This window comes from Thermobia domestica, chromosome 2 (assembly GCF_964235325.1).
Source record: "Thermobia domestica chromosome 2, izTheDome1.hap1.1, whole genome shotgun sequence".
Lineage (NCBI taxonomy): Eukaryota > Metazoa > Arthropoda > Insecta > Zygentoma > Lepismatidae > Thermobia > Thermobia domestica.
In genome coordinates this window covers 319,024,088-319,045,878 of record NC_137455.1, presented here as the reverse complement: position 1 = coordinate 319,045,878, position 21,791 = coordinate 319,024,088, and the positions used below count along the sequence as shown (strand labels likewise).

Below are 21,791 nucleotides of genomic sequence, written 5' to 3'. Positions count from 1 at the left end.
TCACATTGAAAATATTTATTTTATTCTTAGAAAATAAACTTTATTTTCTCATATACAAATGAAATATCTTTTAGATAGACCCTTCTAATCGCAGGAATACTGGACAAAACAAACTCTTTATTAATAGTAGTTTCTGACTTACTAGAGTCCAACCATCAACAAATGTAATAATGAATATCTTTCACTTCGAAGGTACAGCAAAAAATATAGACTGGTTGGCGTGGAACAACAGTAGATTTGTAAACAAACACACGAGAATTTCAGAAGAGCGATATGGTTGTGTAGTATTATTAGTATTAATAAAAGTGTTCGTTGTATGACTTTATTACCTAACTTATGGCTTGCCCTTCTGAGGTCAGGAGTTTGTTGAAGGAGTAAATATAAAAGAGATTTCTGTTATTTTTTCTTCACCCTCCAGGTTTCTTTAATCATACATTGCAGGACGTAACCAAAACATATCCATGCATCGTATCATTGAAGCGTTTTGTGTTTTGTATATTCAAGTGTTCAAAAATATTTAACATATTCGCATTTCTTCATGTGATTTCAGGTTTAATTCTCGGTGGAACATACATGAGAAAATTGAAAGCTGAAACAATATGAAAATAGTATTTAAAAGTCAGGAAATTGATATTAAAACTTTAGCTATCTATTGGGACTGTAAGGCTGTAGTTAAATTAACCCACACGTTTCGTGAAGATATATTACGTCGTTATTGTTTATTTACTATAAGCTACCAGATACATCCTCAGAGGCCACTTTACACTGTAGTAATCAACAGATGAAAACATTGGAAAAGGAATGGAAGGAAGGTCTCCAGAGCCTTAGATCAAGGTACTAACCTAGCATTTGCCCAGTATAACTGAGGAACAACCCTGGAAAATCCTCAGTCAGGATGGCTGGTCTCCGAATTCAAACCCGGTATTATCCAATTGCGAAGCAAGAATCCTAACAAGTAGCTTGAGCTCGCTCCGTATTATTATTATTATTATTATTATTATTATTATTATTATTATTATTATTATTATTATTTAATTAACGTGATGTTCTAAAATTAGTGCAAATTAAACCCCACTTTCTTTATTGCTGATGTTATAGTTAATAAGCCTACATGAGACATCAATCCCCCATCAAGAAAGAATACTAGAACTGGAATTCAGGAAGCGGGGGTGAAGAGATTAATGAGGATGAGGAAACTATGTACGATGCAAAAACTGATAAATTATGACTTCATCATAGATATATTCACTTACGTCAATTAATATTTCTCTGATACAGGGCACTCTTACTTTCTATAGTGGCAGGAAAATGGCCCGCTCTTGTAAACGAACACATTAAGCATGTGCATATAGGCGCAATGTCCGTGCAAAAGAAACATAGGTAAAACCAGAAAAAAATAGGGAAAGCAAGGGGAAAGTGATAAAACGCCATTCAGCTTAAAAAAAAAAAAAGCTAAAAATAACTAAACTTAAAGCTACGAAAGACGCGAGGCGAATTTTATCGAAAAGATTGTTTTTCCTTGTGATTAGTTGTGCTAACTATGAACATGAATTAAAAAGAAAACAAGTAGCTAGCTCTGAATTTCGCAAACTGGTTGAAAAGAAAATATTGGATAAAATTTAATAATAAAGAAGGCATTTATGATAATTAAACCAAACTAAATTCTTGGCACCCAGTCCTTTGGTTCCTACCAGCGGACTTACGTTCAAAGTGGGAAGGTGTAGTCAACGCATCGACACCCGAAGTCCCTAATGCCGGCTTTCTAGACTGGAGTCCGCTACCTCTTACTTAAGATAACTCCCCAATTGTCCTCACGATGTTGGGTCAACATCGAAATTGTTGAGTGCCTCTCCGGAAATTGAACCCATGACCACGGGCACCGAAGGCACGCGCTAACCACTGTTTTTTATATATAAAAAGGTAACAGCTTTTTATCAGATTATTTAACCTGTTGAACGCTTTGCACGGATTACACTGTAACCATTACGACACCACACAGACATAGAAGTAAACGAGGACAGTTAAAAACACCTATGCCCGAAGTGGGATTTGAATCCAAGACATTCACAGTAAAGAATCCACAGCCTAATGCCGCAGACCACTCGACTATGGCTGTCGGGTTTTATCGGCTAATCTGTAGTATATTTAAAGTAACTGATTATTTTAAAAGTTGCTCCTAAATACTGACAATCTAAGTCTTATGTATCAAATATTTCCTGCCACAATACCATACACTCTCCGACTTCTATAGACGAAAAGCCTTAGTTACCCACATTATCTAATACAGAAATAAATTCTGATTCTCTAGTAGCTGCTGATGGTGATAGTCAAGGTTCACCGAAGCATGATCCCAAACCCAAACTGAGATATTGATGTCACTGAAACGCCTGAAAAGCCATTGTGGGTAAGTGAATTGCCCACTTGTCAGGATGAAGGGCGATGGTGATGTGAAATGCGGGGCTGTCAGAGGTACTACTTATAATAATTGGATTTATAATATTCTATGTTTCCGTAAGCCCTCTTCAAGAAGATAACTGTTAATCTTAGCTTTGAAAATGTTACATAAAGAGTTTTATTGCTATCATTAGGTTGCATATAAATCTCTTTATTCCGGAATTATCGAATTTACTTTAACGCTTAACTTTCACATCTTTTCTGATTTACGAATATTTAAATCACGATTATCCCCTTAAGGTCAATTAGTGATATTTTAACTCATTTCGAATCAACTATATATAAGGGAATAATTGTTATATGGGAATAATTGAGACCAGAAGCAGTCTACAGGCTAAGTTCAAATGAATCTTGGCCGACCTCCTGATAAACCACGTCTTTCAGCAAGGTGAATTGCGGCAATCCGATACCCACATGAGGAAATCTTCCGGTTCAAGTGAAAGCTTCCATAAGAATCAGCACCCTAATCAGTGGAATGTCTGGCTAATTTTTCCCCAATGTGAAAGTATCTAACTTTATTGTTAAAAATGAAAAGGCCTTTATTTCAAACAAGTCGCCATTAGAGTTTTCATATTTGAACACAACACTCATGAAAAGTCATGTTAAAGTGCGACTTACCCCTGAAAAAGAATATTTATCTGTTTTTAGTTTCTCGTGTTCCCCAAACTACATGCGGAATTAGTGCATGTGTCTTCCGCTCGCATTACCTGGGTACAAACAGCTACGATCTTGGTACTAGCATACGTTTCGGTTTCCAGATCTCAAATATTTATATTTCAGCCTGATTCTATGTCTGAATCCGAAATTTCAAATCTAGATAAGGGGCACCAAAATTCATAGTTTATTCTCGGTGCTCATATTGTGATTTACTAAATAATTATTAAATCTAATTGTAAAATATACATTTGATATTTTGAGCAGACTGAGCAAGATAAATATACGTAAAAACTAGTCAATACTTGTCTTAACTGTTTATATTTTCTTAACTGTCAATGAAATAGGCGTATTGAGGAATTTTAAATATTCGAGTTTTGTACTCCGGTTTCAAATAAATAAATAAATATATATATATATATATATATATATATATATATATAATATGCATGTATTTCATCTCGGTCCTGCAACCGAGTGGACCTAGATTCGACATTCGAACTCTCATCCGGATCATTTTTTTTAAAAGTAAGCCAAGCATTTGATCTTTAGAGTAGAATGAAGGAAACAAATAGACTTGCCAATATTCTTCTTAATGTTCTATTCTCTTCTTCACTGTGAGGACTTCGTGAAATTACTTTCGGCGAATTTTAGATATTCAAGTTTATCATAATTTGGGTGGGATGTGGGTTTGGATAAGAATCAAAATCTGAGATCCGGATTTCGGATCCAGATCCGAATTTCAAACCCAGATCCGAGATCCGAATCCAGATTCGAGATTAGAGGTCCGGATCCAGATCCGAGATTCGAGATCCGGACCCAGATCCGAAATCCGAGATCTGGATCCAAAGGATCCGGCCATCCCTACTCTGGACATCACTTGTGGCCTTTCTTCTTGAATTTGCACTCGGTTTTCTCAAAAGGTCACTAGTCACTATAGTATTTTCCTGTGATGGTATGACCCCTTTGCAGATAATCAATGAATATCACACCTTGGGAATCCCAAAAAACAGAGGCCATCACTTTGCGAGCGGAGGGGATCACCTTTTCCTTCTTTGGGATAGGGGAGGAGGGCTGTTTGGATTGTTGTTTCGTTTCTAGTGTACCCAGCACTTCCATGGTGATGAATCGACAGAGAAACTCATCCACATCACGTTCTAATAGTTTCGAATTGTCCACAGATAGGAGGTACCTAGTGAGTTTTTGTTCTGGAGTGAGAAAACATGAGACCCATCGATCAGAAACTGTTGATAAACCAGCTCATTCTTCAGAATATGATCTGCTCACTCCTGTGATATGCCCAGCTTGTCTGCTATCTGTCGAATTGACAATCGGTGATCTTCCATGATCATATCAAGTACCAGGCCAGTGTTTTCCGTGGTGGTCTCCCAGATCTCGGCACATCTTCAGCACTCTACCACGCTTGAATTCCTGTACCCATCTTTTGATGGTGACATATGAAGGAGCAGATTCACCTACGATATTGACCATATTTTGGTGGATCTTAGATGCCGACATTCCTTTTAAGTGCAGATACTTGATGACTGACCAGTACTCGATTTTTTCCATTTTCCCAACTTCTGCCAACTCACTCACTCCAAGAGCCTGTAAAAGCCAAAAGAAATTACTTAGAACCAAGAGCTTGATACACTTGAATATCAAGGTTGTATTATTCTAATACATATAATTATTCTATTCTAGATTCTCAGTTTATATGTTAGGCTCAAAACTTTTCAGTCACCCCTTGTATCCCATCTATCAATACAAAACTTTGTGTAGTCGTTTCTTATCCCCTATAGTATTTTTCGAGATACACTTAGGTTGTGAGCTTTTACCCGGGGCCACTCCAAAGGGGTCCAAAGTAGATGGGAGAGATTTCTGCAGGGAATTTTCCCGACATTCCCCCAATTTTCCCTGTTTAAGTACGTTATAGACCTCCAATACATAGCACCTCTGGAAAGCTTGTTTCATGCTGAAGAGAATGAACTATAAACCATGATTTTCCAATGAACAATGTTGATACAATACCTATTTCACTGCGAGTCTACGATTTTCTTTATACTAACAGGATTAATGGGCCCCAGGGACTTAGTTGTCCATGGCACTTTTTTTTTTTTTTTTTTTTGTTTGTCCATGAACATATCTTTGTTTACCGAATGGACTAGGTTTGATTCGGATGTCCGGATGACACGTTCATGTCTGTTCCTTGTAAGATACTAAGCTTTGATGTGAAACTACACTCAAGGTTTTATGTAAATTGTCTGAGATTGCATTTCTCGTAATAACTTTTATCTAGTAACGCGGTATATATTCTGGAAAGGATAGTAAACGTACTGGAATTCATTTTCGGTACCGATAACCAAAGTAAACCTAAGTTGTACATATGCTTAAATGAAGTTGTAACACCTTTTTTAAGTTTAGGAACACCTCTTTCTCAGGTCGAAGAAAAGTTAGAACAAGGTAGGTCTTCAGCATCTTGTTTCCATGCCAAGATTGCATTTATCTCAGGTTCCAGGAATATACCAAATAATTGTAATAGTTTTAGTTCAGTGCTTCTGCCTTCTTGGTGCATATACTTTCAGAATTTTTCACGATTAAAAATAATTTCTATCTGAAAGCAGAAAGGAAATTATATTTATCTATCTACCTTATATATATATATATATATATATATATATATATATATATATATATATATATATATCAATTTCTACATTATAAATTGCATAATTCAGATTTCCTCATTGTAAAAGACAAGTATTTTCAAGTGAACAGTAGAAATTTGTTCTTGACATTTCCTATCTGATTACGTTATGAATGGTGAAGGAATATAAATTGGAAATAATTGGATCAGTACTGTGAATGTGTACATTTTGCTTGTGGTGTTTTTCAGGGTGACCAGGTGTTCAAATCAGTATTTATCATCTTCTTCCAAGGCGACCAATTGAAAGCCCGAGTGAAAAAGATCTGTGAAGGATTCCGTGCAACCCTTTATCCTTGTCCGGAAGCTCCCGCTGATCGTCGTGAAATGGCAATGGGTGTTATGACTAGAATTGAAGACTTAAATACAGTATGTATGCTTTTTAGTGATTGTGATTTATCTACATGTATATTATTAAAAAATAAAATAAAAAGAACTGGTGTCGATAAAACTTGACCCGGTCAGATCTATAAATCATGTTGTTAATATTACTTTTAACACATGGAAGAACATTTAAAAACATTGATTCTGGGCTGATTCTAAGTCAATGTTTTGACTAGAAATAACAATAATGAAGTTTAGAACAAACAAATAAACGAAAGTGAGATTCGAAAAATTATTTATAACACATTAAATGTAAAATTGCTGTATGTTAGTATTAGCAGCTAGACTAAAGTTTTTTATTGTAGGAGTATATATTTTTCAAAATGTCCAATACATAGGAGTCCCCTTCAAATCAGTGTGCTCTGAGAATAAAAATTACGAAGAAAAGTTCTTGATCAATTGTGTATTTTCTATTAACACAATAAAAATAATAATAGGACGGCAAAACTACAACGATATTGTGTATCTATTTTGTAATTTCTTCTATTTTTATGTCTTGATTTTGGGCAACAGTGCTTAAAATTACACAATCTGTCGTGTAGAAGAAGAAAAAAATATATATGTTGTTGATTCTAAATAGAAAGAAATAAGATTTAATCTCAATAGTTAAAGTATATGTTGGTTTTATAGGAGTAATCTGCATTTATAGTTATCATAACAGCAGAGAGTTACTTGTTTAAAACGTTGCAATGACAATCGAAAAAGAAAAGTATAATTAATGAAGTTTTGGAGAACAAAGGTAATATTGATATAATTTGTCGTGCCTGATTTAATGTGATTGGATCATTTTGACATTTTTTAAAAATTTACACGGACTGGGCTGGAATGTAACGTAAAATATATGTATAATATAAATTAATCATTACATTTTAAATAGTGGTTCCCAATATATGTTACAAAACATCTGATTGTGTTACGAACGTAGTTCCTTGTAGTCTGTTTTTGCTTAATTATGTGTAGTTTTTGTGGAAGGGAGATACATAGTCATGGTTACTGCAATAGGTCGCGTATCAGGTTTTCAGGAGAGCAAGGAAACATGTTGCTGAAACCAAATCCAAAGTCCCTTGACACTGGCTGTGCCGTCAGTGTGCAAATAACTTTTGCTATTGGTGCGACATTTTTCAGGAAGCTGATGACAATTTTGTTTACAAAATGATTAAATATTGCACATAACTGTTCTTTGACATATTACATATATCAGTATCAGCAACGATACATCGAGCAACTGGTAAGATTCAAATGATAGCGTTCGTCTTTTGTGCGGGAGGCTGGGTTTCATGTTTTTAGGGTATATATGATTTGGATCTTAGCCTCAATGCTTAAGAGGACGTTAAACAACAGTACCTTGGATTGATAATTTTAATATTTTCTAATGTGTTAAATCTGGTAAATGTGTTGCTAGGTAGATTGTTGTTGTTTATTGAAATTGGGATATACAATTTGAGATTGGAATATAGGACATGGATTAAGGTTAATGTCAAGTGAGTTACGTGTAAATAAGTAGTAGAAGTTGATGGTATTTTGTGTATTGGAAGATTACGACATTATGGTTAAAGTGTATTATGAATTGTAAAGAATAAAGGTATTTGAAGGAGGTAACAGGGTTGAAAAATATGGAAGCTAGTGAATTTGAATACATCTATTGCTCTGCTGGTAAATGAAATAATTTAGTGAAAATTACTTTTAATAATTACAGTAAAAGAAGTTTAACAGTAAACTATTTTGCTGAATGGTCTATATATGTACTAGGATCTCTGGTAACTTCTGTTCCATCATTATTCGTTATGGAGTTTTTCTATTTTATTTCCTTTTTTCGTTCTACATCCTTTTACACTTCAAATTGCCTTTTGTTACTTTGTTTTCGTGTGCAGTTTCCATTTATTCTCTTGTATGAAAACTTCGTCAAAATTCAAGTATATTTCCATGTAGGGAGACTGGCAACTTCCATTAGGGAGATTAACAGAGCGAGAGTTTTCTTCATGTGACTTAGGAAGCCAGGAAAATATTGATCATCCCGTTTTTCAAACTCATATGAAGTCTCGCGGCCGCGGTGGCTCATTGGTAGAGCTTTCACTTCTGATAGGTCGGGCCCCTGGTTCGATCCCAGCTCGTGCCAAGTGAACTTTGTGGTGAACAAACACCGTGTGCGTGGGTTTCCTTGGGGTTCTTCCGTTTCCTCTCACTTTCTTCATTCCACCATTTCATTCATTTCTTATCACCGTCTCGTTTAGCCTAGCCGGCATAATCGTGGGACGTCAATTTTTTTTTCATTTCATATGAAGTCTCGGATCCAGCGATACTGGAAATTACGTGCATGAGAAAGTACTGACGTCCCAATTCAAGTTAATTGTTTAGAATAAGCTTTTCGAGTAATCATTTTACAATATTATTTCTCACTTTTCGATTAACCAGAAAATCTTTGTGATTTTAGATAAAATTTTAAACTTGTATAGTTGAGATAACACATGCCAAATTGTCACTGGAATATAGAGCAGTAAATACATTGTCTTCTCATTGTATTTCAGTTTGATTCCTTCATGTTATTTCAGTATTTGTTTGTTTTTTCTTTTTAAAGGTATTGGGTCAAACACAGGACCATCGTCACAGAGTTCTCGTTGCTGCTGCTAAAAATATAAAGAACTGGTTTGTAAAAGTTAGAAAGATCAAAGCTATTTATCATACTCTAAACTTATTCAATCTTGATGTTACGCAGAAATGTTTGATAGCAGAATGTTGGGTACCGGTAGCAGATCTGGAGACCATACAACTGGCCCTTAGGAGAGGAACGGTGAGTATTTTTTTAAATCATACTACAAATCATTAAAAAAAATAACTGTTTTAGAAAAATTAAAGTTTGAATTCATGATTTTCAAACTTTTCATAATTTAGGTTTATGTAAAACCATGTGAACGTGTATTCTTTAATGTTTCATATCATCTATGACGTTATCACGAAAATTTCCTTTTTTTGTTTTTGTTTGTTTGTTTGTTTTTAGTCAATAACATTGTTAGATTTATTTAACTTAGAGGACCAGTACATTCCCAGGCTGTTAGCAGAAGAAAACATAGTGATGTGATATTACTTTTCTGCTGCTACACATACTTCGTAGGTTAAAATAATTTAAAGCAAAATCAATTGTTGATTAGGTGCCATCGTAGCGTAGTATTTCTTTGTCATATTTTCTTTTCACTATTGAATTTAAGTTGATATTGCTTTAGATAATAAGTAAAGTTATGGCTGTCAGTCGAACTTTCAAACACTTTCAATAATTTCATCATGTAGAAGTGAATACTTAAGTTAAATATGCTGCGGGTTAGCTCATCAGATGCAGTGTTGATGCGTATTTTTATCACCATTTCACATTGTTGCTACTCCTGCAGGAAATAAATATATCGTTGTACAGTACTCATTTGTCCAGTTATACGTAATCGTGTAAAGATTTATTTGAAGCTTGAAAAAACTTGAATGGCATAATAATAATTTATGCTATAGAACACGTAACATTCAATACGAGCTTTAAAAGTTCCCATGTTTCTGGCAAATAAAATTATTCGAGTTATCGAATATTCCCTCAAATTCTAAGTGCATAGTCAAGGCTAATATTCTTGTTCTTGCTTTATTTAACCTTATTTTAGTTTTTGCCTTTTTCCTCTAATGTTAGAATAAAAATTGTGTTCATTGCATTTTCTTGTTCAATGCATAAAAATAGTATTTTACTTCACAATTTTAAAACCGAATTTTCTACGTTTGACAGCTGTTTTCATACTTTATTTTATTTATTTCTTTTGTTAACGTGTAAGTTCAGTTATTTCTGTAGGCTTCCAACATACGCATATTGTAAGTTTATCATACCCCCCAGTAATTACATAATTCACAGAACACTTTTAATATATATATATTGGTAGATTTATTTCGTGGTACAGAAGTAGGATCTAGTAAGTATAAAAGGGATAATAATGAATTACAGTACATTACGTTATGTGCATAATCGTGTTCTGTCCTCAAAGTATCAACATAAATAGTAATTTATTTTTGCACAACGTTCGGTTTTAAGAATTTTCTTAGTTCATTTTAAAGGTTAGGCAACAGTTTTACTCTAAACATCATTATAGGGATTTTTATAAATAACCAATCATACTATACTTTGATCAATTTTCAGAATCCTATTTTTACTGTTTTCATTACATGTAAAAATGATTAATTTGTTTCAGGAGCGAAGTGGTAGTTCCGTTCCTCCAATTCTTAATCGAATGGAGACGTACGAGAACCCTCCAACTTACAATAGGACCAACAAATTTACAGTTGGGTTTCAAAACCTTGTGGATTCGTATGGTGTTGCGAGCTACAGAGAAGTTAACCCAGGTAAATGTTAAGTCGTTATTGTCCATTTTCTGAATAAATACAATCAAATAAGTGTCGTTCTTGTTTTTGCCTAGGACTGTAGAAAATGAATATTTTTGTTTATAAAAATGAATTTAACTTTGCAACTAGCATAATAAGTGTTTTTAAGTCCTACCTGTATAAAACTAGAGAGAATGAGGTTGGTGAGAAAGAAATGTCTGTCGGAGTGCTTAAGAAATTGCAATCCCTTTTTAGCCAAAATTGTTGCCAGCTACAACCACACACTTTGGTTATTACACAGCTAGCGATTGGATTCCATGACGAAAAATGCTTGGGGGTCTGTAATGCGAAGTTGGCTTCAGTCACATGTTGCACCACCCAATTAGGAAGGGTCTTCCCTTCCAAGAAGTAATCGAGTTGCCTAAGTGGCGTTAGATATACAAGGGAATACGGTGATTGAGGAGAGCTTCATACTGCAACTCACGGAGAGCCTGCACTGTCCTTTGCTCGACATATGGACAAGCATTGTCTCTCAACTGTTTCATTTCATAGTGTGCAGCACTGTATTGCATTGGAATTCTGCATTGATGGTTTCGTGTCGTTTGAGAAAGACGTGATGGATCACTCCAACCAGAAACCACCATGCCAGCAACACTTTCTATGGGTGGAAAGGTTGTACAAGATAGTCTTGGATGTTGATCAGTATCCTAACCATATACGGTTGTTATAGCAGATAAGTTTTTCATCGAAAGTGACAGCTCAATGCAGGAAACTTTCCAGTTAGTCCTTACACCCTGAGAACTGCGTACTTTCAGACGCGATTCTTGTTTTGCGGTAACAACTTTGTCGCGCCTATGAGTTCAAAATTTTCATCTTACCGATTGCATGGAGCCGCCGAACAAGTGATTTGGTGTTGATCTGACTCTTTTACAATAACATGTATACTTTTCCGAGCTCCTCTTCCATGATCTTCTGACGAATTCATCACAAAATGATGTTGATCTTTGTCCACGTGGCTCATTTTGCAAGTGTTTTATAACCGGGATGAAATCTGACAATCGAACGGCAAATGGTGTGTTCATTTGTCATTCGTGCTCCAAATACATTGTTAATGTGTCTTGCAGCTTGCCGTTCATAATGTGCAAGTTTGAATGCGTAAGGAATTCACTCGCAATCTTGTGTTGTGCGTTTTTATACAACCCTGTTCAACAATGCACTACCTCCTGATTGTGTAGGTGCCCCAGGGTGTTTCCTGGACCCTAGCGTTAATAGATAGCAGCATGCGTGAAAACACTCGAGAAGTTATTGCGAGTAGTTCGAAAGTGCTATGTGTTGACTTAAGAGAACGAAGATGGTGTTTATGTACGTGTGTGGTGTTGGTGGGGAGGGAGGTCACATGACCGGAAATTACAGTCCTTTGGGAAGACATTTGTGCCCGTTCCGACATTGGTTGTAGTTACAACTAATGAGTAAACAGTGCCTAACAATTAACAAAAAAGTGACCACTTACCAATGAATCATGCCTTGGAAAGCCTAAGCACTGTTTAGACGTTTCGGAACTCACAGCTGGTACCTTCCTCAGTGACAAGGTGAAAGGGATTAAAACGAATAGGAGGTAAAAAGTGTAAGACAAGGAATACACTTTGTTTCGCAGAGCATTATTAATTTGTGATAGTCAAAAAGATCTTAATGACGAAATACAGTTTTTATACAAAATAGGACAGGAAAACGGTTATAAGTTGTGATAGTCAAAAAGATCTTAATGACGAAATACAGTTTTTATACAAAATAGGACAGGAAAACGGTTATAAGTTGTGTATTTTACAAAAGTGGTTTAATCAAACACGCATATCGTTGCAAGCCCTCAAAACAGTCACTTCCAAAGAAGCAAAAACTTGGATAGGAATTCCTTATTTTCCATAATTATCGACAAAAATTCAACGCATTCTTGCAAAGCATAACATATCTGCTTCAAGTATTCCCCCAAAAAGTTTACACACACATCTCACCGGATTCAAAAGTTATGTTGTTGAACCACTAAATAAGTCAGGCATTTACCGCGTTCAATTCGAATGTGACTCCTCATATGTAGGCCAAACGAAACGTAATATTAACACTCAAATTAAGGAATATGTTAAACGATCAAAAAAGTCACAAGAAGAGGGCATGTCGGGTTTGGCGCTTCATTTGAAACAATATACACATAATATAAAACAGGTTAAGGTAATAGGTTCAGAAAAAAAAAAAAAAGAGATCAAAGAATCATTCTTTATTCATAAATACAAATCTGCATTGAACCTTGATATTGGCAACATTGATAGAACTTGGGTACCTACCTTTGATGCCTACTCTGAATCTGGCAATATTGGCGTAACATAGACACCACGCTTTCTTTAATTCACTCCACTCTTTTTTTGTACTTCGCTTTGCTCGTTCATCTCAGGATCGAAAATGAAAAAATGAAATCTTTGAGTTTTACGTCCCACGGTTATGCCGGTTAGGCTAAAGGAGACGGTGATAATGAGTAATGAATGAAATGGTGGAATGAAGAAAGTGGGAGGAAACGGGAGAACCCCGAGAAAACCCACGCACACGGTGTTTGTCCACCACAAAGTTCACTTGGCCGGGGCTGGGTTCGAACCCGGGACCCCAAGCACCAGAGGTGAACGCTCTACCACTGAGCCACCGCGGCCCTCTCAGGATCGACTCTTTACATTTATTTATTTAGTGGTATGTATTCCTTGTTTTACCTCCTATCCGTTTTAATCCCCTTCACCTTGCCACTGAGGAAGAAATCAGTTGTAAGTTCCGAAACGCCTAAAAAGTATTTAGGCTTTCTAAGGGAGGATTCATTGGTAAATAGCCAGTTTTTTGTTAATTTAAATCATCCTCTCATACGCCCATATAACTATAGTGCCTGACAATGTTCTCGTGTTTTAAAAGTAGGGAACAAAGCTGTGTTGAATTGCAAAACTGGCACCAGTGCTATTACTGGGGGGTCGAATATTGTGTATCGTACATATCGGAAGCTTGGACGTACCCCTGTATGGTACAAAAAGTATGTTTCTTGGGCGACATGTGAACCTATCGTCTCAAACAGTAACCATAGCAATATAACATTGCATCACGACCATAAGTCGCATAATTTCGCCAGATTTATGTCGGCTAAAGAAGCATAAGGGTCGAGTTCATATGCTTCGTTCCTCACATACCACAGAGAAGAAAATGAGTTGAAAGATATACGAACGCCATCTTGCAAGGGGCAGTTGGAATTTTGTAGCAACTTCAGACGATGAATGTATGTATCTATCGGACTGTGATGAAAAGAGTTATCTCCTATGATATCCGTGATTTCAAAGGTCGTTTTGACGGTACGTGAACATGCGGAAAGTTTTCACGCGGCTTTATAGCTGTTGATTACTGCTATAGTAAGAAAATTGTGCTACGCGAAGTTCACAAAAAGGCTAAAATCAATGCAGGTTATTTTCAAACTAACATTTTGGAACCACTATACCACTGTGATATTCCATCCCAATACAGCAGCGACAAATCTTGCATCGTCTTTCTCCAGGAAGGGCGTCCAGTCATATGTCTACAAAGTCGGCGGTGGCGTATATGGAGCGGATGGCACGTGAAACGAGGCCATGCAATCTGTTTTTCCTGATGCATCCCCCGTGAATTTTTGTACGTTTCTTTCGTTGAAACGAGCTTTGGGCCGTCGAAACAACATACTCGTGTGTCTGTGGCAAGTTCGTCAGGAAGAATAGAGCATACTCGAATAAACCATTTCAATGCAGTCTCCTTCAGTAGAAAAGAATGCAGAACGGTAGCGAACAGACTGGGCTTGCACTTGAAGCACACCGCTGGTGAGATCGCGATATTTCTTAAACTGGAAAGGGTGCTAAATCCGGTAACGACTTTACATAATCATAATATTGATCTTTGTCAGAAGTTCTGTGCCCTTAATCATAGTGAAAGAAGTTTTATATTACTTGTTCTTTAGAATATTTTCATGCATAAATGGAAACAGCTATAGATGAAAGTCGAAGGCTTTTAAAAGAATTTGATATTTTAAGATGGTTGTATATTAATAAAATGGACATGTCGTTTTTTGATAGGTATCTATTTTATTTATTAACCTGCGCCAAATACATTCTCTGAATTGCTGCGGTAGTTGTTAAGTGATTTAAACTAAAGTCATACAGCCAAACTATAAGAACACAGCCAGTACCAGTGCATTTATGGTCGAAAGTTCAACTTCTCGTTAGTAAATGTAAAGTGTGATTTCATTGTGTACTTTGTCTTGATTTTGGATTCATTTTCTTTTCATTTTCAGCGCCGTACACTATCATAACATTCCCATTTTTGTTTGCTGTGATGTTCGGCGATTCAGGACACGGAGTGCTTATGGCATTGTTTGGAGCTTACATGGTTCTACGAGAAAAGCCGTTGCAAGCCAAGAAATCTGACAATGAGGTAAATGAACAATTAGTTTTAATGAATTGTCATTTATTCACAATCCAGGAAGAAGCTGAGTTCCTTATACTTGAAACATTTTACAAATCACTCTCTTAGTTAATTGGTACATTTTTTCGTGTTTTGAATTTACTCCTTCTGATATACTGAATAGAAATGGCTAAAAGTTAGCAATAAGCGGTGCCCAAGTTCATCGAAAAGAATTCAGTTAAAATAACATAATGACAACCTCCCTGGTTCGTGTCTAAATTCGGGGATGTTTGTGTGAACCAAAGAAGTTACCTTCCACTCACTATCTGCAATGAGTGGGTACGTAATATACTATTATGCGAGAGGTAAATGTTTGACTCATGATATTACGTGGATTTCAATAATGGAATAACAACTCAAAACTTCGATAGTTAAATGACAGGTGTATTTTCATAATTAGGTGTAAGTAAGTGTAAGTGTCGTGTGCAAAATCGGGTAATCAGAAGTTTGCCAGATCGAACATCGCATACCAAACATTGAGCTGTCGATCAATGATTAGAAAGCAGCACATACCTCTTTACTTCTGCTCTGCTACTCCTGCTGGTGCTGGTCCAATGATTCCTTCCTTTCGACAGGCTACAGGCTGAGCGGTGTCTCACTGATGGTCTCTCCACTATACGGGACGAAGGTTCGAATTATGAACATGCTGTAGTCTAAGCTGTATGCTTTGAAGTTCTGCCAACGGCTAGCATAATGACTATTCAAGACGTATTATAAACTTTTAGAGTTCGTCTAGTTAAATGTTAAAATCGCGTGACTTAAGACAAGCCGTTACTAGACATACTGTTTGATAAAATCTTTCAATTTCAATCTTCGATTCTCTCGACTATCGCGTTCTCACGTAGAACTCTCTTCGACAAACTCTCTATGGAAACTCTCCAACTCTCCATCGACTCTCCGTGACAACTCCTCTTGAGACCTCTGGTCCTCCTGGTTTTGTCGAACTTCCTCTCAGCCGGAATCCGCCGTTTTGCATGACGTCAGAGGCGTGTGCTCTTTCTTGTCTTGGAAACGCAGTTGTTTCCTCATTGTGGTCGACGACTGGCAATCCTTGGAATGCTTCGACTCACGATTCCTGGCAATTCTAACATACCCGAGAAAGTGTCTGGTGTTTGTTCACAAACATCTTACAAATTTACTTAGAGTGAATTTTGTTAATTCTTTCCGATCAGACATTAATTAGATTTTATCTTTAATTTCCTGACAAAACAATTTGCTAAAGACGGCGTGCTACATACCATTGTTACATAAGGTTTTAAAAAGCAATGACTACTACGTTTATGTAATGTGTTTTGCCATTGATAATTGTTTCCGTGTTACTTTGTTATTTTTTACAATTCTTAAACTCAAAATATAAACCTTTAATAAAATGAAATTAACTAAAATATACTTGAAAATAAATAAGAGATATGGGCTCTGCCACAATAATTTATTAGTTATATTTCTTGCTCTGATCACTCATATGAAATTTTGTTAGTTTGACGTCCTATAATTATGCACGGATGAGACGGTGATGATGAAATAGGTTATAATTATAGAATGGATGAAGTGGGAGGAAACAAAACTCCCGAGAAAATCCACACACTGTGTTTTTCCACTACAAAGCTGACTTGGCGCGGGCTGGGAACGAGCTAGAGACCCTTTGCACCAGACGTCCTACTGGCCAGGGAAATCAGGGAAAATAATGCAGGCCAGGGAGACAGGGAAAGTAGGGGAAATTTTATAAAATATATTTTTTTCTAACATTAATTATATACCAATTTCAGCTCAGTTAACCATTAATGGTCACAGTATGGAACGTTGCTCAAATTTTTATGGTTGGAAAGTGGAATGTACGTATGAGCTTGTCTCTATGAAATAAATGTTCTCATATATAAATATTCACCATTATTTATTCCTTACTTATATTTCAGCGTCATCCGACATCTGTCGTGATAGTCAGATCATTTCCTGCCAAAGGTCAAGGGAGGTCAGGGAAATAGATTTCTCCAGATCAGTAGGAACCCTGTGAACGCACTGAGCTGTCCCAACTCCATATGGAATATTATATTATACATCGAATATAATTTTGAAATATTAAGCAATTTGCATCAAGAAAAAATTCGGGTGGTTTAAATAAGATATCAGTGACGAGTAACTTTGGTACTAAATACTTCTCAAACAAAAGTAAACTTCGTAAGTAATTCACAACTCAGTAACGGCAATACGAGCAACTGTGTTGTACAATTTTCATTAATGAAATATTAAAGGTGTATTAAATACCATGCCGATATTTATTAGATTGTAAGCGCAATACTTATAAGACACCCCCGAAAAAAAAAAGAACAATAATAATGACTTTCTTAAAAAATATTAAGGCTGGTGTAAAGGGACAAGTTCTGCCAATAGATGTCACTACAATCTTTGTATCTCTCTCATGTATTTTTTACCTTTCACGAAAATTTACAATTTCTCTTACAAATTTGAACCTACAGACTTCAAATTTTCAGAGAAGGAAGTTCATAACCTATCGAAGGCAACAGTCCGTGCCGATTTTTTATTTAGAATTTTCTTAATTGTTGAAACAATTATGTTGTTAAAGGCTTGGATATTCATTTCAACAATGAAGAAAATTCTAAATAAAAAATCGGTACGGATTGTTGCCTTCAATAAGTTATTCTCTAAAAATTTGAAGTCTGCAGGCTGAAATTTGTAAGAAAAATCGTGAATTTTCTTGAAAGGTAAAAAATACATGAGAAAGATACGAAGACTGCAGTGACACCTATCGGCAAAACTTGTCCCTTTAAAGTAACCTTAATGAAGCATGCAGAGCGTAAGGAATATATTTTCTTGCTAAATACTAATGAATTGTGCTGAATTAATACGCTTTGTACGTAAAAAATTTTATTTTTCTTGCTGTGAATACTTTTGTACAAACATGAACAATTATCAAATTTGCATTTCTTGCAAAAAAAAAAAAAATTAAAATCCACTACAATCAGAAGATGATTCATTGACTTGGCAACTTTGAGTCTACCTGATGGCAGAACTTGCTTGCGGCGTCTTCTGGTGATATTTTTCGAACTAATTCTATTGCGTCGATAAAGAGTGCCATCTACTTTACTAGCATATTAACGATACCAATTCTAGGCCGAGCAGTTTGAAATCGGGTAAATACGATAATGTATATACTGATATTATTATGTGTGTTTGGTATAACTGTGAAATATAATGAGTCATTTTACACCAGTTGCTTTGAGGAGAAGAAGAGAATAGAAAACTAAGTAACATAAGTTTTATCAACATGGCAGGCGCTTACAAAACATCGTATATGTATTTTAAGATTAGTAAATGTGATGTGGTACGGAGTTGTATATGAATTGTTTTAAGCCAGATATAAATTAAATCGTTGCTTTTTATTTGATTTAGACGGTGTGTAATAAATATAAACAAGGATGGCAAACCATACGTGAATTTGTATAGGTAAGCAAATTTCAACCCTATGAATTCGTTTGCTTAATTTAAAATGCTTCCCTCTCACTAGTGAAATGTGTATTGCTAAATAGCAAATTTTAAATAAAGAAATTATCAGTTTTTTCCAGCATATAAATCTAAGTTGTGACCAACTACCGGAGTAAAAATTCCGGGAAAGATCAAAAGTGACACCATATTTCGCCATCCCCGTATTCATTTGAATCCAAAGACTCAAATTTGCTTGCCTGCAAAAATGCACATACTGTATCGGTGTCCTATCCTCCTATAGAAATGTACTGCATATTTGAATTCTGACTATACTGATACTGCACCGATTATTATTATTATTATTATTATTATTATTATTATTATTATTATTATATCCTCCTAGAAGTTATGAATCAACAGTTGAAACAAAGTTTGCAGATCTGTTTTATGCTAATTACGTAATCCCTTCGTTTTGGTGTATTTGTATCTTTACTTTGCTATATTTTCGTAAATTAATATAAAAAAAATTTCTTGGCTTCTTTTTAATAGATTTGGAACATTTTCTTCAGTGGCCGTTATATCATCTTGTTGATGGGATTGTTTGCGATATACACAGGACTTATCTACAATGATATATTTTCAAAATCTCTAAATATCTTTGGTTCGTACTGGATGAATCCATACAATGAATCAACTATACATACAAATGAACATCTGCAATTAGATCCTGGGTCAGAGGCATTTTCGCAAGTGCCGTATCCCCTTGGCTTCGATCCCATTTGGCAGGTAAATATATATAGATACATTACAATTTTGAGGAATGTGTAGGTAAATTCACTAATTTCAAAAAATGATGCCCCCACCACCTACTTTCTTAATATGTGGGGGGAGGGGTACGTGTCATTTAAAAAAAGTATACTATGAGCCTTTCCGCTAAAACGCTTAATCAATAGGGAGGGGAAGAAGTGGAGAGGAAAACAAAGAAAAATGTAAAAGCTGAGAAACGTTCAGGTTGGCTCAATGTTGTAGGGTTACGTGATAGTGTTACCATGTTGTAAGTAGATAGTTTAGTGAAAAAAGATAAACTATTTCCATATTTTTATTTTTTATTCGTCCTATATTTTATTTTTCTCTAAAAAAAAAAATCACAAAAATAGTGTATTGATAGATGATGAAACTCATTCGATCGTAACCAAAATTAGGATGGTTATGGAACTTCGAGCTTAGTACACATATGAAGTATTATAATGTGCAACCTTTTTAGTTCCTGAGAGGTAGGACATGAATATTAGGTTTGGACTTACTGAAAGAATATTGCTTATATCTCATTCTATAGATGAACCTCATCCAATCTTAGTATAGTGATAAACCTCAATGATTTCAGTGCTCATGTGAAATATTATGGTATTTAGACTCTCGAGTTATTGACTATCAAATTTAAATTTGGGCTTAGTGTACTGAGGAAATTTCATCAAATCGCGATCGATAAAACTTACCCCACCAAATTCATATGGTAGTAGACGGACGAGTTAATGTGTAAATTAGAGTTCAGTGTGAATTTAAATTCAGTACGAGCTTGAGTTTAGTAGTAGTAATAATATTTGCTAGTATAGACAATCTATAAGGTGAACGTAGATATAACCAAAAGGAAACCATTCTGATGCAATCTTTCTTCCACAATTTTGCTCCTAGGTTTGAAGGACCTATGAGCTAAATCAGTTATTCAAGAGTAGTTTTACATAACCATTTTTATTTTTTTTCTTTCTTCCAAATATAGTATAAACTTCTGTTTTCTTAGGTAGAGAGTATCTCTAAGCTCCAAGAAATATATTTATTCTTTCGTTAAACTTTTATTAGATTAGAATGAGCTGATTTTATGTAGACATGTTCAGTACAAACTTATTTTTCACTGATGCTTTCTTTAAACTATTTATTAGAAACATAGAAAGTGAATTTTTTATAGAGTAATTAACAAAATGAAGTTTGTCAGTCTTCAAAACTTGTTACATAATGTGATAATCAAGCACCTTCTCAAGGTATGAAGAAAAATTAGAAAGTAATTTTGTAACCACAAGAATCCCGAAAGAAAAAAGACTTTGAAAATAGGCAGCGTTAATTGAGGCATTCAGAAGCCAAACCAAGTAACCTTTTTCTTTTAGTTCTACACATTTTTGACTTAAAAAAATATATTTTTTTTTCAGAGGCAAAATCGATTAACTCCATAGTTTAACAATTTGCCACTAGAATGCGTAAACGTCCTGATCACTCTCATTTAAATACATTGCATCTAAGTTAATAAAGTGCTCACTACTGAAAAATCTCGTTTGATGGAGTTAATTGGTTTGGCATCTGAACGGCTCAATTACTACTACTCCCTCGAGCATTCTTTGTAAGATTATTCACTTACCTTTCGTCTTCTTAAAAGTTAGTGTGATTGAGGGAGAAAAAAAAAAAAAAACTTGTATATCAGATGAAAATTTTTTAATTTCAGGTTGCACAAAACAAAATCATTTTCCACAACTCCTTTAAAATGAAGATTTCCATTATCTTAGGCATTATGCAAATGTTCTTTGGTGTTATGCTTAGCTTGTGGAACCATATGTAAGTAACTCGTTCCTTAAAATTTCCTTCTATATAAAATTTTGTTTATCTGTATGTACAGTAGATAGACTCTTACTAATAGATTCCTAACGGTCTAACGTCAATAATAAAACACAAAGGTCAATACTGTATATTATAAAATGTAAAAGCATGACTTTTAATCCCTTCATGGATGTGCATTGTTAATTCTGTGAAAAGCTTCGTTGTTTTTTTGAGGTGTTGAGGCTTGTACAATCCGCGGCAAAAAACCTGCAACATGAGCATATAAGTTTATTATGAAATGACGAAGTCTTTTGCTCTAAAATAAGTGTGCACGGGAGGAGGCCGAGGTTTATCCTGGCGTGATTCGTTCCACTTAGACGTTATGTTGATTCACTGCACTGTTAGGCGTAGTTTCACAATAAACTTACATCCTCATGTTGCAGGTTTTTTGCCGCGGATTGTACCATTTAGAGAATAAATTTCATACAACAATTATTCGAGTCTGTCCTGTGTCCTTTGGATCCGTGTAAATTGAAAAATAGACAAGAGGTTGAATATTAATAATGCAATTCCTTGTTATGAAATTTCTGCCGTTCCTCATTCTAGTACCGAAAATTCGCATAAGGATTTTATTTTCAAATACTTCACCTGCGTTCTTCCCTCAAAGTAAGCGACTATTTCGCAGCCATACAGCAAGCGGACATAATTTTATAGTTTCATATATATA

At 35.3% G+C, this 21,791-nt stretch overlaps 1 protein-coding gene across 3 annotated transcripts in view; it reads left to right on the top strand.

Annotated features, from left to right (window-relative positions):
- The window catches only part of LOC145678648 (V-type proton ATPase 116 kDa subunit a 1-like), a 112,616-nt gene that overhangs the window by 54,659 nt on the left and 36,166 nt on the right, over window positions 1-21,791 (top strand). For all 3 annotated transcript variants that reach the window (XM_081749015.1, XM_081749016.1, XM_081749014.1), the window contains exons 6-11: window positions 6,002-6,178; window positions 8,769-8,981; window positions 10,405-10,555; window positions 14,871-15,010; window positions 19,031-19,267; window positions 20,973-21,082. In XM_081749015.1, coding sequence (XP_081605141.1) covers window positions 6,002-6,178; window positions 8,769-8,981; window positions 10,405-10,555; window positions 14,871-15,010; window positions 19,031-19,267; window positions 20,973-21,082 — 1,028 coding nt within the window. The remainder of the gene's footprint in view (window positions 1-6,001; window positions 6,179-8,768; window positions 8,982-10,404; window positions 10,556-14,870; window positions 15,011-19,030; window positions 19,268-20,972; window positions 21,083-21,791) is intronic.